The sequence below is a fragment of the Amphiura filiformis genome, chromosome 15, assembly GCF_039555335.1.
Source record: "Amphiura filiformis chromosome 15, Afil_fr2py, whole genome shotgun sequence".
Classification (NCBI taxonomy): Eukaryota; Metazoa; Echinodermata; class Ophiuroidea; order Amphilepidida; family Amphiuridae; genus Amphiura; species Amphiura filiformis.
The window spans coordinates 23,556,558-23,569,711 of NC_092642.1; the positions used below are offsets into that span (position 1 = coordinate 23,556,558).

General features: G+C 36.2%; 1 protein-coding gene across 1 annotated transcript in view; it reads left to right on the forward strand.

The window, feature by feature from the left end:
- Window positions 1-288: 288 nt before the first annotated feature.
- Window positions 289-13,154, forward strand: part of LOC140170820 (A disintegrin and metalloproteinase with thrombospondin motifs 13-like) — a 78,532-nt gene continuing 65,666 nt past the window's right edge. The window contains exons 1-6 of the mRNA XM_072194038.1: window positions 289-392; window positions 952-1,083; window positions 2,759-2,885; window positions 5,147-5,239; window positions 5,401-5,552; window positions 9,443-9,506. Of these exons, the coding sequence (XP_072050139.1) occupies window positions 289-392; window positions 952-1,083; window positions 2,759-2,885; window positions 5,147-5,239; window positions 5,401-5,552; window positions 9,443-9,506 (672 nt within the window). The remainder of the gene's footprint in view (window positions 393-951; window positions 1,084-2,758; window positions 2,886-5,146; window positions 5,240-5,400; window positions 5,553-9,442; window positions 9,507-13,154) is intronic.

Here is a 13,154-nt window from a genome sequence, read left to right on the forward strand (position 1 = left end):
TTAAATTGCATAATTCATCACTTCTTGTGATGACATTCAACATATGGCTATTTTCAAAAAAAGAGGTGAGGTTGTTTTACTACTTAAAGAATTTAAGCAGATATGAAATGTGTTGGACATGTTTTTTGTTCATGAATGAAATTTGCTGTAATCAATGAAATCTGACATATTTAGATACATTTTGACGAAAATATGACATTTTCTTTTGAAATCACACATGGCAAAAGTTCTTCCTATCAACAATATAGCAATGAAATCACCCTGTCTCCAGTGGTCAAAGTTCCATAAATGTTAGTAGCCAGTAGCATTATACATCCATCTTTGATATCAGTCAGGTGTTCAAAAGATGCACATAGAGATAGAAACCAGGACTGGAGAGTGGCACAGCATGGGTGATAATTGGTTGCAAGTAAACTGATATTAAGGGACCCAATGTTGCCTGTGTGCATATTTTAAAATTATAATCTTACCATGGATACAGATATTATCATATCCTGTATTGATATATGGATAAAAATTAATGAAAAGCTTATTTATGAAATAATTGTTATATTCAACATCAATTTTGTCTTTTCAAGGGGAAAAATCTGATAACAGTCAGTCAAGGAGAATCTTGACCAAATTTTGTCAATTTATTTTCATTTTAATACGGTACGTTAGAAAATAATAGAAAATTATTTAGCCAGGGCATTTAATGGATATAGTTCAGTCAATGATTATTTCCAACGAATCCATTGTATTCAATTATTATGAGCAGTATGACCATAAAACGTCACAGTGATTTGTATTGTAATTCATCTGGACATAATAGCCATGAACTTTTTTTTCTACATTCCATGCTTTAGCAGGTGTTGATGAGAATATCTATAGTACTAGTATTCTAATTAATTATGACATTAAAAGTATCATAAAATAGCATTGCTACCACAACTATCATGTATTGTATTACAGCTTAGGCTTGAATCATGATTCCGACTATGGTTGCCAGACTGGCGTCAACATTATGTCCGCAAACTCAGCATCCGGTGCAGGAAGTTTTGAATGGTCTTCGTGCAGTAGAACAAATATTCGCAACTTCTTGGAGTAAGTATGAAAACGACAGAAAAAGATTCTGAAGATAGAAGCACTTCTCAAGACATAGTTCATTAAGGAATCGCATAGCAACGTTTGTACGGTATTTTGTAGCACCTGAGACTAGAGCACATAATTGCAGTCTGAATACGAGTAATGTCCTTCTGATAACAAATAATTTTGATTTTTTTTGGAATTGGCGAAATAATTTATGGTAAAATATCCAAATTTGATATTTTTAAACTTAATTGCATAAAATCTAAATTATTGGATATCAGACGGACATTCCTCCAATTCAGAAAGCAATTTAATGTGTTTCATACGCGCTTATGTCCCAAATAAAAATTATGTGCATTGAACGTTGCTATCCGATCCCTTTAACCTTATTAAAATGTCAGAGCTCAAAATATGACCGTTTAAGCATTAATTTAAGATATTCAAATTAATTTTGCTTTACAAAATGTACGATTGTTTGAGAGCTGCATACTTGCACATTGATGTACAGTGCGTTCTCATCTGATCTTCGTAATATTGACCAGACTTGATTTGTGACCCGGGGCACTCGGCTTTAGAACTGTCGGTATGTGCCTCTCAATAAGCCCCCTCCATTGAAGTTGACTATACCCGATGACACCCTTTTTAAAAGTCATACCAGATGACCCCCTTTATTTAGGTGCGGCTACCCAATGACCCCCTTTTTTAGTTGCGGCTACCAATGGATCCCTTGTTTTTCTAGAATGGTATCATCAAAATGCCACAAAATAAAGCGTAAACTTTCAAATTCTTCCATTTCAGCAAATCAGTATTGAAGATTTTGAACAAGAAAGAGAATTTTGCTCCATTTTTTCAAAATTGTCACTTCTAAAGTTGAGTGCCCCGCTGGATCACATGGTGTGAAGGTATTGAAGTTCTTGCAAAGAAAAAGAAAAACTGATGTCCTCTTTTCATCTCTTTTCCGGGTGGTCTCTTTTACTCCATTTCCTCTCTAGACGTACAACCATTATGGCTATCTAGGAGAGAGTGAAAATGATCGGATATCTTGTACACACTATAAGCGATGTATTTGTTTTTATGTGTTTGCACCTTAAGGGATCATATTTTGAAAATCACAATAGAATACAAATTTTATGACAAATTATAAAAATTTGATATTTTTCAAATTTTTGATATATAACAGTCCTCGAAGTAAACTATATAAATCTAATGACATATTCTTAAAGTGTGTGTAGCAGGGAGGAAAAGCCGACGGTCAATTGAAAATTTTGACCTTTCATATTGAAGATATGGATTTTTTGGTGTTTTGGGAAAAAATCCATATCTTCAATACGAAAGGTCAAAATTTTCAATTGATCGTCGGCTTTTTATCCCACCTACATACACTTTAAGTATAAATCATCAGATTTATAAAGTTTACTTCAAGTACTGTTAAATATCAAAAATATCAATTTTAATGATTTGCCATAAAATGTGTATTAAATTGCGAATTTCAAAAATCAAATTTATTTGATATCAGAATGACATTCTTCGTATTCAGAATGCAATTCGATATGTCTGATGTGCTCTAATGTCCCACAATAAATACTGTCCAAACGTTCATACCACACCCCTTAATTTCAGTTAAACCCGTTGCGGGTCTTCATCCGAAAGATCAAAGGGCATTTACATTAATTTTTTTTTCAATTTCCAGCAATCCTTCAAGTTCATGTTTGATGGACAAGCCTTTTATAGAAGCCGTTCCTGTTGACGTTCTTTCAGGGGTCTCACCTAACGCCCAATGTGAGCTCCAGTTTGGGCCCGGGTTTTCAGCCACGGAGGTAAAGACGTAATGTTTATTTTCAAAACATTGAATAGAACAGTGCTAGAGACATGTTTTGTAATTCCCGGCTGTGTCCTATGTCTTGTGATATATATAATATTTATCTCACACATCGCAGAATTATAGCTACTGGAAATTGTGTTGACTTGCTATATAGGTTTACCGGCCCATTTTGAGCCCTGTGCCAATTGTTTGGCCTTTTTTATGTATATCATGGAAAATGGTCGCAAAGAGAGAAGAAGTTGAATCAAAATCATGCTATAGAAGTAGGCAGAGGAATCGGTGTCGATTAATTTTTCAATCGCTTCGCTCTCTAATGACCAGATCAGATGTTAGTCTTTGTTCCAGCCGCCTTGTTCTCCTTCGTGACGAATATTAAAGCACAATCCAGCTTGGACTCGAGACTGGCAATATTTAACGCCGTTTTGAATGTCGTATAAAAGCACGTCCACGCATCACGTAGTTAACATCGCAATCAATCAGTCTTTATTTTCATTCAAAATACAACAATACAATAACAGCAAGACAACACATTTGAATGAGGAGATGCTCAGAAGGCCAAAAAGGCCTGAACAAGCACCCCCTTAACCTTAGCCTAAGTTTCTTAATTTGTCTAATGAAATACAAATACATACATACAAACACCCCCCACCCTCTTTCATACATTCATGTAGAACGAACTAAGCAGGAAAAAAATGATGAATAAAGAACATGCAGAATATAAGTGTAAGACAAATTAGGATTTCATAACATATGCTCACGTATATCACAAAAGAAAGCTGACATTTTGTGAATATAATATAAATGCTAAGAGATCAGTTAATTTTAATCGATTTTTTGTTTTAAAAGGGAGAAAAATAAAAATAAGTAAATCAAAACTAAGAGATATTAAGTGTACATTTCCATAAGGTTTGTTTTAATTTGGGATCTAAAGAGTTTTACTGATGTAGCCGTTTTGGCGCATCTGTCAATCGAATGCCATTTTCTTGGCCCGGCGGTTCTTATTGTTTTGTTAGCAAACTCTGTTTTTGTAAGACAGATCTTGTAATCTTCAGCGTTTCTTGTGTGATACCTGAGGTGATTCCTCTGCTCAACGAAATAACTATTGCAGGCCTTTGGTAACAGATTGGTATTATACTTGTACATGAAAGTGCTTAGTTCGAGATCATAACTATCATAAACATTAAGCAAATTGTAATTCTTGAAAATAGGGGCTGAGTGACTTAAAAAGTGACTATTCGATATCATTCTAAGGGCTTTTTTTTAAGTTTGAAAATCTTTTCCAAATATTTTTGACAAGTATTTCCCCATGCTAAGATACCGTAGTTTATGTAAGGAAGTATTAAAGTACAATATAGTGAATACATTATTCGTTCGGGAACAAAATGTTTCAGTTGGTTTATTACACCAACACCTCTAGATATATTCTTTGAGATGTTGGTAATATGAAATTTCCAAGTTAGATTCTCATCAATTGTCACTCCAAGAAATTTGGTCTTATTCAACCTTTCCAGGATTACATTATCTAATATAATATTATTAGTAGCATTGTACAATACGCGTGATGTTTTGTGATTTGTACCAAGCACCATATAATTAGTCTTGCTTGCATTCACTGATAGCTTATTAGCCTTAAACCAATTATTAACTTCTTTTATTTCTTTGTTGATAAGATCGTATTTGGACACAATGTCCTTATGTGAATAAGTTATAGTAGTATCATCGGCAAACAAGACAAATTTTAGAATGGTGGAAGTATTTATGATATCATTAACATACAAAATGAACAATAATGGGCCTAGGATGGAGCCTTGAGGTACTCCACATATTATATCTTTATATTCAGATTTACAAGAATTGTAATACACATACTGTTTTCTATTATGTAAGTAATCTTTAAACCATTTTAAAACGTTTCCTCTAAAACCATAATGTTCCAGTTTATGTAATAAATACTATGGTCGATAGTGTCAAAGGCTTTTGACAAATCTAAGAAAATCCCAACAGTTGTCTCATTGTTTTCGACAGCATTACTAATTTTATCAATAAATTCCAAGATAGCCATATAGGTAGAATGTTTAGATCTAAAGCCAAATTGCTTATCATTTAGAATTTCATATTTATCAATGTAATGTATGCATCTGTTGAATACAAGCCTTTCAAGTATTTTTGAAAAGCATGGCTTTTCTCTAATAATACGTTTTTGACTCATATGTTTTCTGATTGTTACCCCCATTTTTTTGCTGTTGTTCTTTCAAGCCCATAGATTGCGGTCTTCTTGAGTGTAAGCATGGAATTTCAACAAATAAAGGTACGCCACCAATGGAGGGAACACCGTGTGCAGATAAAAAGGTAAAGGCAATAATGTTGCTCATCCGTGCCGAGAAGTTATAATAATGATGAGGAAGAGGAGGGTTGGAAGTTATGAAGGGCTGCGGGGTACGCCAAGCTATAAGCTTTGCTTTCATTCACTTGACGACGGCGTGGTAATAATTTCACATTTATAATTTCAGTGGTGTATATCAGGTAAATGCGTTTATAACGAAGGTTTACCGGACCCAGTAGACGGTGCTTGGTCGTCTTGGGAAACTGACCAAAGCCCATGCTCAAAAACCTGCGGTCGAGGAGTCCAACAACTACGGAAACGATTATGTAATAACCCTTTGTAAGTTATATTATAAGGACAATCAATAATGATAAATATCCGACAAATCTACCATTTATGGGGGTAGGGGTAGTCGTTTTCTTCGGAATGGGAGAGTCGTGAATATACTGGGGTCAGAGAATTTTTATACCCGCGATGGTGGGGGTCATAAATTGACCCTTCCGAAGAAAATGACATCCCCTTACGGTTTAATATTTTCTCTCTGCCACTATCACTATTCTCCACTATCTCTTCTCGTGCTCTTTCGGTGCTCCCCACTGAGCGTGGTTATACTGGTGTACGGTATTATACGGTTTCTTTATAGTTTCTTTATACACATGGGATTATGCTGGAATATCACTTAGTCTTTATCTTGGTTCTTTATTGTGGCGAACAATAGCGCTATTATGAAACCGATTCTGTCAAAGGTGGTTGACCTCAACTTGTTCGAGGTCTCCACATATGTTGCCAGTTTCAAATAGTTTGCCGTTGAAACGATACCGGCCTCATTTTTCACATTATTGCTACAGTACCGTATCAACTTTTTAGGTGATGTGTTATTACAGGGACAAATTTTGGCTCACGGAGGTATAACCTTGCTCCACATCCTTTAATAACGGCATTGCGGCGCGCTGTCTGTTTATAATAGTGGCCATATGCGAAAAAATATTGCAATATCCATCGATTCCGAAGGATATCCATTCCGTATAATATGTACGGCAATAATCGGTATTGGTCTGTTTATAGTGATAACCAATTAATATATACTTATACGCTAAATACCGGATAATCTATCTCACTATAAACATGCTCAATTTCCAATTTATCTTTTTTAGATTAATCATTTCCCACTTCTTGTGGTCATTGTATTTAGAATGCATAACTTTACAACTGCCATTAAAGGTGAACCTCATTGAAAATAAAGTTATATATCAATGGAAAGCTTATGATGCCAGGAAGCAGAAAAGAATGTTTTTTTTTTTTTAACGCACCAGGATAGACATAATCTCCATGCAAAGATTGGATATTGGCACCCCCCCTCCTAAATTACAAAACGAAATCGTTCAAATTGGGCGCTTTCGATGATGACGTCATCACGGGGACACACAGTTACTTCCGGGTTTGATTGTAAACACAATGTCCTTGCATTACTGTGGCATGCATCGGGCCAATGCACGAACTCAGTCATTGTCAACTTACTTTACATGAAAAATATCTTCAATAAAATAAGAATAACATGAAGGAAACATCATGATCAAATCAAGAATGAAGTTCCTGAATAAAGTGTGTGGATTAAAAAATGGGAAAAGTGCTGACCGGGGTGATTTGGGATAGGCCAAGCCATCCACGATATGCAGGGAATATTACAGTAAAGCACGAAGAGCGAAGATTCGCCGAAGAACCGGAATGAAAACAGATTGCAAAAAATAACGGCTAGTGCTACCAGTTCAGATCGTCACACCAAGTTGAGATGAACTTATCACAATGAGAAAATGAAGGAATAGAATAAGGTATATGTACGGGATTTCTTAATTATTTCTTAACTTTACAACCGGTCATGTATGATAGGCGAACTCGTAGATACATACGGGGTGAACTCAGTGACTGACTATGACCGAGTCTCAGTCGCCGAGTGTTCCGTATCCGCGACTGTACACGTACTGTACTTGCAGACAAAATGACCGATTTGATATTCACATTCTGATATTTCCAACTTATTGCTACTTCATCAGCAAAATTTATTCCTGTAAATGTTCCAAATATAAGGGAACGATTGATCAAATCTGCTGAAACACGGTGCTAGTGCTACCGGAGAGACGAAGCGAGTCGCTGTGTTTGCCCACCTTGATCGGCGCGGCTCCTGTAATTTCTTCAGCATCAATTTACGCAATTTACGCATCGTGTTCGGTAATCCATAAAACATAAATGTTTCACTTTTTCAGTACACTGATTGTAGTATCATTAAAAGAATCGTGACACAAGTGACAATATTTTAATTTTATTCAGATTTCAGAATTTCATCAAATAACGGTCTACTATACCCAAATTGTATTTATTTTATAATAAAGTATCGTGATTGTGTGGAAAGAATGTACCGGGAGAATGTATTACCGCAATGCGCTAAATATGAAAACCTTTATGGGCTGGATTTGATGAAATCGGCGGTTTTTTTTATTACTACAAGACGATATTTTTAAAAATCAGATATTTTAAAATGAATCAAGAATGGGGAATGTCACAAACAAGTTATTTAATTTGTTATTCGATCATGTTTATTCAGTCCATGACATGAACGGTATACGGTAGCAGCAATTATTTGCGCATGGAATTGATCCCAGCGCGAAATTCAAACTCAATTACCCAGTTATACCCAGCCAGTTATGACTGATTTTGTCAAAAATTTACGGAACATTTTCGTGTTGACAATAATTCTATTATTTCTAATATATATAGAAGGAATCAGCAACTTGAAGATTCTTCTCATTTCAAGCTTTATTGTGAAAATCAGACTTGCCAGGCAGCTTGCAAAGTACAGGAAGCAAGTCTTGTTTACATTTTTCCGAGTAGGATCACATGACTGCGAACCCTGAGCTTACGTCACGAGCATTCTCAAGGTCAAAGACGATTGATTTGGGTGCTTTTTGGGCGCCTTAAAAAAGACCAAAAACTCATTCATTTTTTTAATTTTTCAGCTTTATTGGCCATGAAAAAAATCTGAAAAAAATATTTTTAATATCCTGATATCATAAGCTTTCCATTGATATATAACTTTATTTTCAATGAGGTTCACCTTTAATAAACTTTTCATTGTCAATTCATAACTTCAGTCCCCCTCATATCGAAAGGTTTGGCTACAAAACGATTCTCTTTTAAACGCATCTATGCACAGTTTCCACCTGAGTACACAAATTAGTCCCAAGCAAAGTTAGCCTAGCAATGCATTGTCTCTACATAGTCTGTGTTTACACTACAACACGGATGAGTGCGTAGCATCATATGTGCTGTGTGAACTTCTAGCTAGTTACTAGTGGAAAATACAGCATCTGTTTTGTCAAAACCCCGAATGTTCCCTTCATCCAATCAGAAAAGTTTTTATATCGAACGAAAACTAATCCCTCCCGCTAACCCCTTCCGCTGTTCATTACTATTTATTTATCAAAAGATGACGCAATTCAATGTATATAGCAAGGCAAATGAAGTAAATCTGTTGAAAGGGACTATTCACGCACAATTTATGACAAAGATGTAGGTTTTAAAAGTTAAAACCCCGTTTGATCCTTACAATATTTTGCAAATTTATGTCATCAAATGAAAAAACACACTTATATTGTCCATACATTAGATTAATTGCAATGAGCAATGGCCAATTATCTTTGAATTGCAAATCTTGTGCAAAAGTTAGTATTTTCGCCTGTTTTATCATACGGCTGTAAAGTCAATGAACAATGTCTTTGCTTTAAAGAGCACTTAGAAATGGATATGTGAGGTTTGCTATCTGTCAGTGATTTACTTCAGGTAACCTTACGCAGTCATGTAGTTTCTAGAAATTAACCTTAGCCTTGTGCACCTAGTTGCCAAGTGTTAACGGCCTTACTATTAGGGATACTATCATACCGACACCCTTTGACTAAATCATTAGGCGAAGGCGTCCTATTTAGCGTTAGCTTTAGATATTTAATTATTTATTTTCCATCCGACTTACTCGGGTTAAAAATCAAAAAATAATTAGGTGTCCAAAGCAAACGTTAAACAGGGCGCCCTCACCTAATGTGAGCTTCGATTAATCGATTTCATGTTTTGCTCGGCATTTGGAACCTAATGGATTCTGAAAATATTTAGAAAGAGTGACGCCATTTGCAAAACTAATAGCCACTAATGTTTACCTATAATTGTTGACTTTTGTCTTCAAGACCAATGAATGATGGAAAGGAATGTCCAGGGGATTCCATAGAGTATGAAATCTGCAACATTGAAGTAAGTGCTTTTATTTTAGGGATTCAATCATGTTTCTCCGTTGTTCATCACCGTTTAACAACGATACGACCGCGTCGTCTGCGTCGTTACTTCGCTCGGGCAGCGGCCTCGCGAAGTAAACGGTGATGGACAACGGTGACCTTGACCTACCTTGACCTAAGCCGTTTCACACCATTTCGGGAATGTGTGATGGCTTCTGTTTCAGGATGGCTTGTCAGATCCTCCGATCACGTGATAGACTGGTAGCTTCAGCCAGGGAGCTCGGGTTTCCAGTAGCACAGTTTGCCATTACACAATCTGTCCATTTCTTGGCTGGTCTTTCACGTGGTCTGTCTACATGGATATTGGAGGTCAGGAGTATGTTTGGGTATCTGGTCATCTGGATGGTTGCATCCGATTGACATGACCAAAGTATTTTAGTCTTTTTGTGGTCACTCTGTCAATTATGGTCTCCTTCAGACCTAGGCTTTCTCTGATGATGATGTCCCCGATTTTGTCTAGTCTGGTGGCACCCATGATTTTCCTGCAGCAGATCATTTCAAAACTCAGCTAAAAGTCGTCTATCTTTTAAAGTGTCAATGTTTCTGAGCCATACATAAGGATGGACAAGACAAGTACTTTGTATAGTTCCATTTTCTGTTGAGCAAGTGATGTCTTTAGCATACCAGATTTTGTTGAAACTTTGAATTGCCCCTAGCGCCTTTCCCATTCTGTGTCTGATATCTTCGGAGCATAATCCCCTCTGAGTAATGGCACCTCCAAGGTATATGAATTTCTCTACCTGAAGAAGTTGCACCCCATTGATGTTGATGTATAGGTCCTGTGGTTGCTTGCTCATAACTTGTATCTCTGTCTTGGCGATGTTAATTTTCAAGCCAAAATTTGAGCTTTTTAGATTCACATTGTTAGTAAATGTTTGCAGATCTCTTTCATTTCCGGCAATCAGTACAATATCATCAGCAAAGCGAAGATTATTTATCAAATGCCCTTGTATGTTGACGCCAATTGTAGTGTCCTGAGTTGCGTATAGCATAACGATTTCCAGAGGGATGTTGAAGAGTTGCGGGGACAGTACACAGCATTGAGGCATAGGCATAGGAAAAGAAAAGGGGGCAAATAGCTTGTTTTCCACACCTGCTCATGAGCCAAAATACCCATTTTTTTGCATCTCGCGCGCACATTGTCACAATAAAGCTATTTTCACCCCGATCATGGGCCAAAATTGTGTAAAATACAATTGGCGCGCTACTCGCGCACATTGTCTCAATAAAGCCTACTTCGGAAACATTACATGTTGAGTTTCCACTGATAATACCAGGTCAAAATAATGCAAAAGGGCTTTTTTCATCTGCGCCCCCAATTTCTTTTATCCCCCCCGACCAAAAATGCTGGCTACGACCCTGAACATATGCATGACATGTTACTTTTTAATTTTTTAAACTAAGACAAAATAAAGTATCCAGTATTTTCTATTGGGACGCACTGTATGATACAAAAACATTTACCTATATTTATTGACAGACGCTGTGAAAAAGTAATTAAAGGCAGTTGCAAAATTACAATTAAAGGAACTTTCCATCGATATATTCTTGTCAGGAAGTAATGGGACGTTGGATATTCTGGCCCCTTATTATCCTCCCGGACCATAACTCGACAACATACCCTGCCATGCTAGTTGGATTCCTTTCATTTCCTTTCTGAAAATGTATACTTTATATACTACTCATTATTATTTAGAGATACAATAACAAACAATATCGTTAATAATTTGGAACAAAGGAAGGCATCAATATTTATTTGGTGTCAGAGAAAATCTTACAGGGAGCGTCTTCAACAACTCAATCTTATGGATCTTTAAAATAACAGGAGGAAATATTTATCTATTTGTTTTGCTTGCCAATGTATTTCAAATTCATATGTCTTTCATTTAGTATCTGGATTGTAAACACTCGCTGTCTTTTTAACAACCATATCACCCCAAAATGATAGTTTTAAATATAACAAATAGTGTCAATTTTCTTCGCCTTTGGAATGCGCTTGCAGTGTCCATCAGGGATCAGCTTATTTTGAAAAAAAGTATGAGGCCATTCAATCGCCAAAACACATTTTATAGAAATGACTATGCAAGAGCTGGAGCTGGAGCTAAAATTTTATGATGATATTGTGTTTGGAATATGTGACCCCTCAGCACAACTGAGCCCGGATGTCGCCAATCATTATTTTTGAGATATTCAACCAAAATATTCTGCTTGAAATTAGCTTTAAAATGATGTATATCATGTCTATAGTACTTGACATTTAAGTAGTGAAAATCAATAAAACAGTCAATAAATCCTTTGTTTCCTATTGTTTATTGTTAAGTTCAATGGAGCATATCTCAATAGTGGCACTGGCGACATCCGGGCTCAGTTGTGCTGAGGGGTCACATATGTGTTATTCCTTATAAATGTGCAATATATCGAGGGCGCAACCACAACAGGTGAGCAGCAACCTCTGATCTGTTTCCTGTCTTTGTTGAATTTTGTTGGATTTACTGTGTTTCCTGTTTTGTACAATTTACTGTCATTGGATATATACCCAAGGAATCTACTGGATAATTTACATGACTTTTGATGCTATATTTTTGATGTATTTTATGAAGTAACATTTCTGACTTTTCCTAGCTGGATCTTCTGAATTACTACACACTGTATATAGGCCTACATAGACTGCACAGAAGGTAGGGACCACAGCAGCTCAAATTTCCAAGTACAACTACAAGGTTGTCTGGTCTGGATGTGAGTTGCTCCCACACCTGTTGTGTTGAATGATGACTGGACAAGGCCATTGTTTTTCATAATGGCTATACAGGGGGATATGACTTTTCAATTGTTCACTTTTACTTTCCTACTTGATCACCAAGAGTTGGTTGTCCGACTCAAATAAACACAAGAAAACTATTGGCGATCTTACTTTACCTGGCTATGATCTGTTCCATGTCCCTCGTCCAAATAGATGCGGTGGTGGAGTAGCAGTTATACATAAACAAACAATAACCCGAAGTACCGGCTCCCAATTCAAATATCTCTCTTTTGAAAGTTTATGTTGTGATTTGACTTTTCCTGGTACATGTTCCTCTGTGAAATTGGTTGTCATATACAGACCAACTTACAGCAAGAAGCATCGCGTCACAGCCAAAGTTTTTCTTCAGGAATTTTCTGATTTCCTTAGTACCCTGTCATCTACCTCAAGAACGAAACTCTTAATTGTTGGTGACTTTAACTTTCATTTTGAAGACCCAAACTATTGGATATTTGTAACTTTGATCAATATGTTAATTCTCCGACTCATATCAAAGGACATATTTTGGATTTAGTAATTGGCCGCGCCTCTGATAATTTAATTAATTCTGTTAATGTCGACTGTTTTATGACTGATCATGTCTCGATTCTTTGTAAGCTGAACCTCAAGAAACCTCCACTTTTGAAACAGCACATTTCTTATCGAAAATATAAATAACTTGACCATGAACAATTTGCTTTGGATATTGAGACATCTTTCGCAAGCACTGATTCATCAGCAGATCTAAATGAAATTGTACATAAATATAACTCGTCTCTCTGTAACATTTTGGATAAGCATGTACCTTTGAAATCCCGTACCATTACA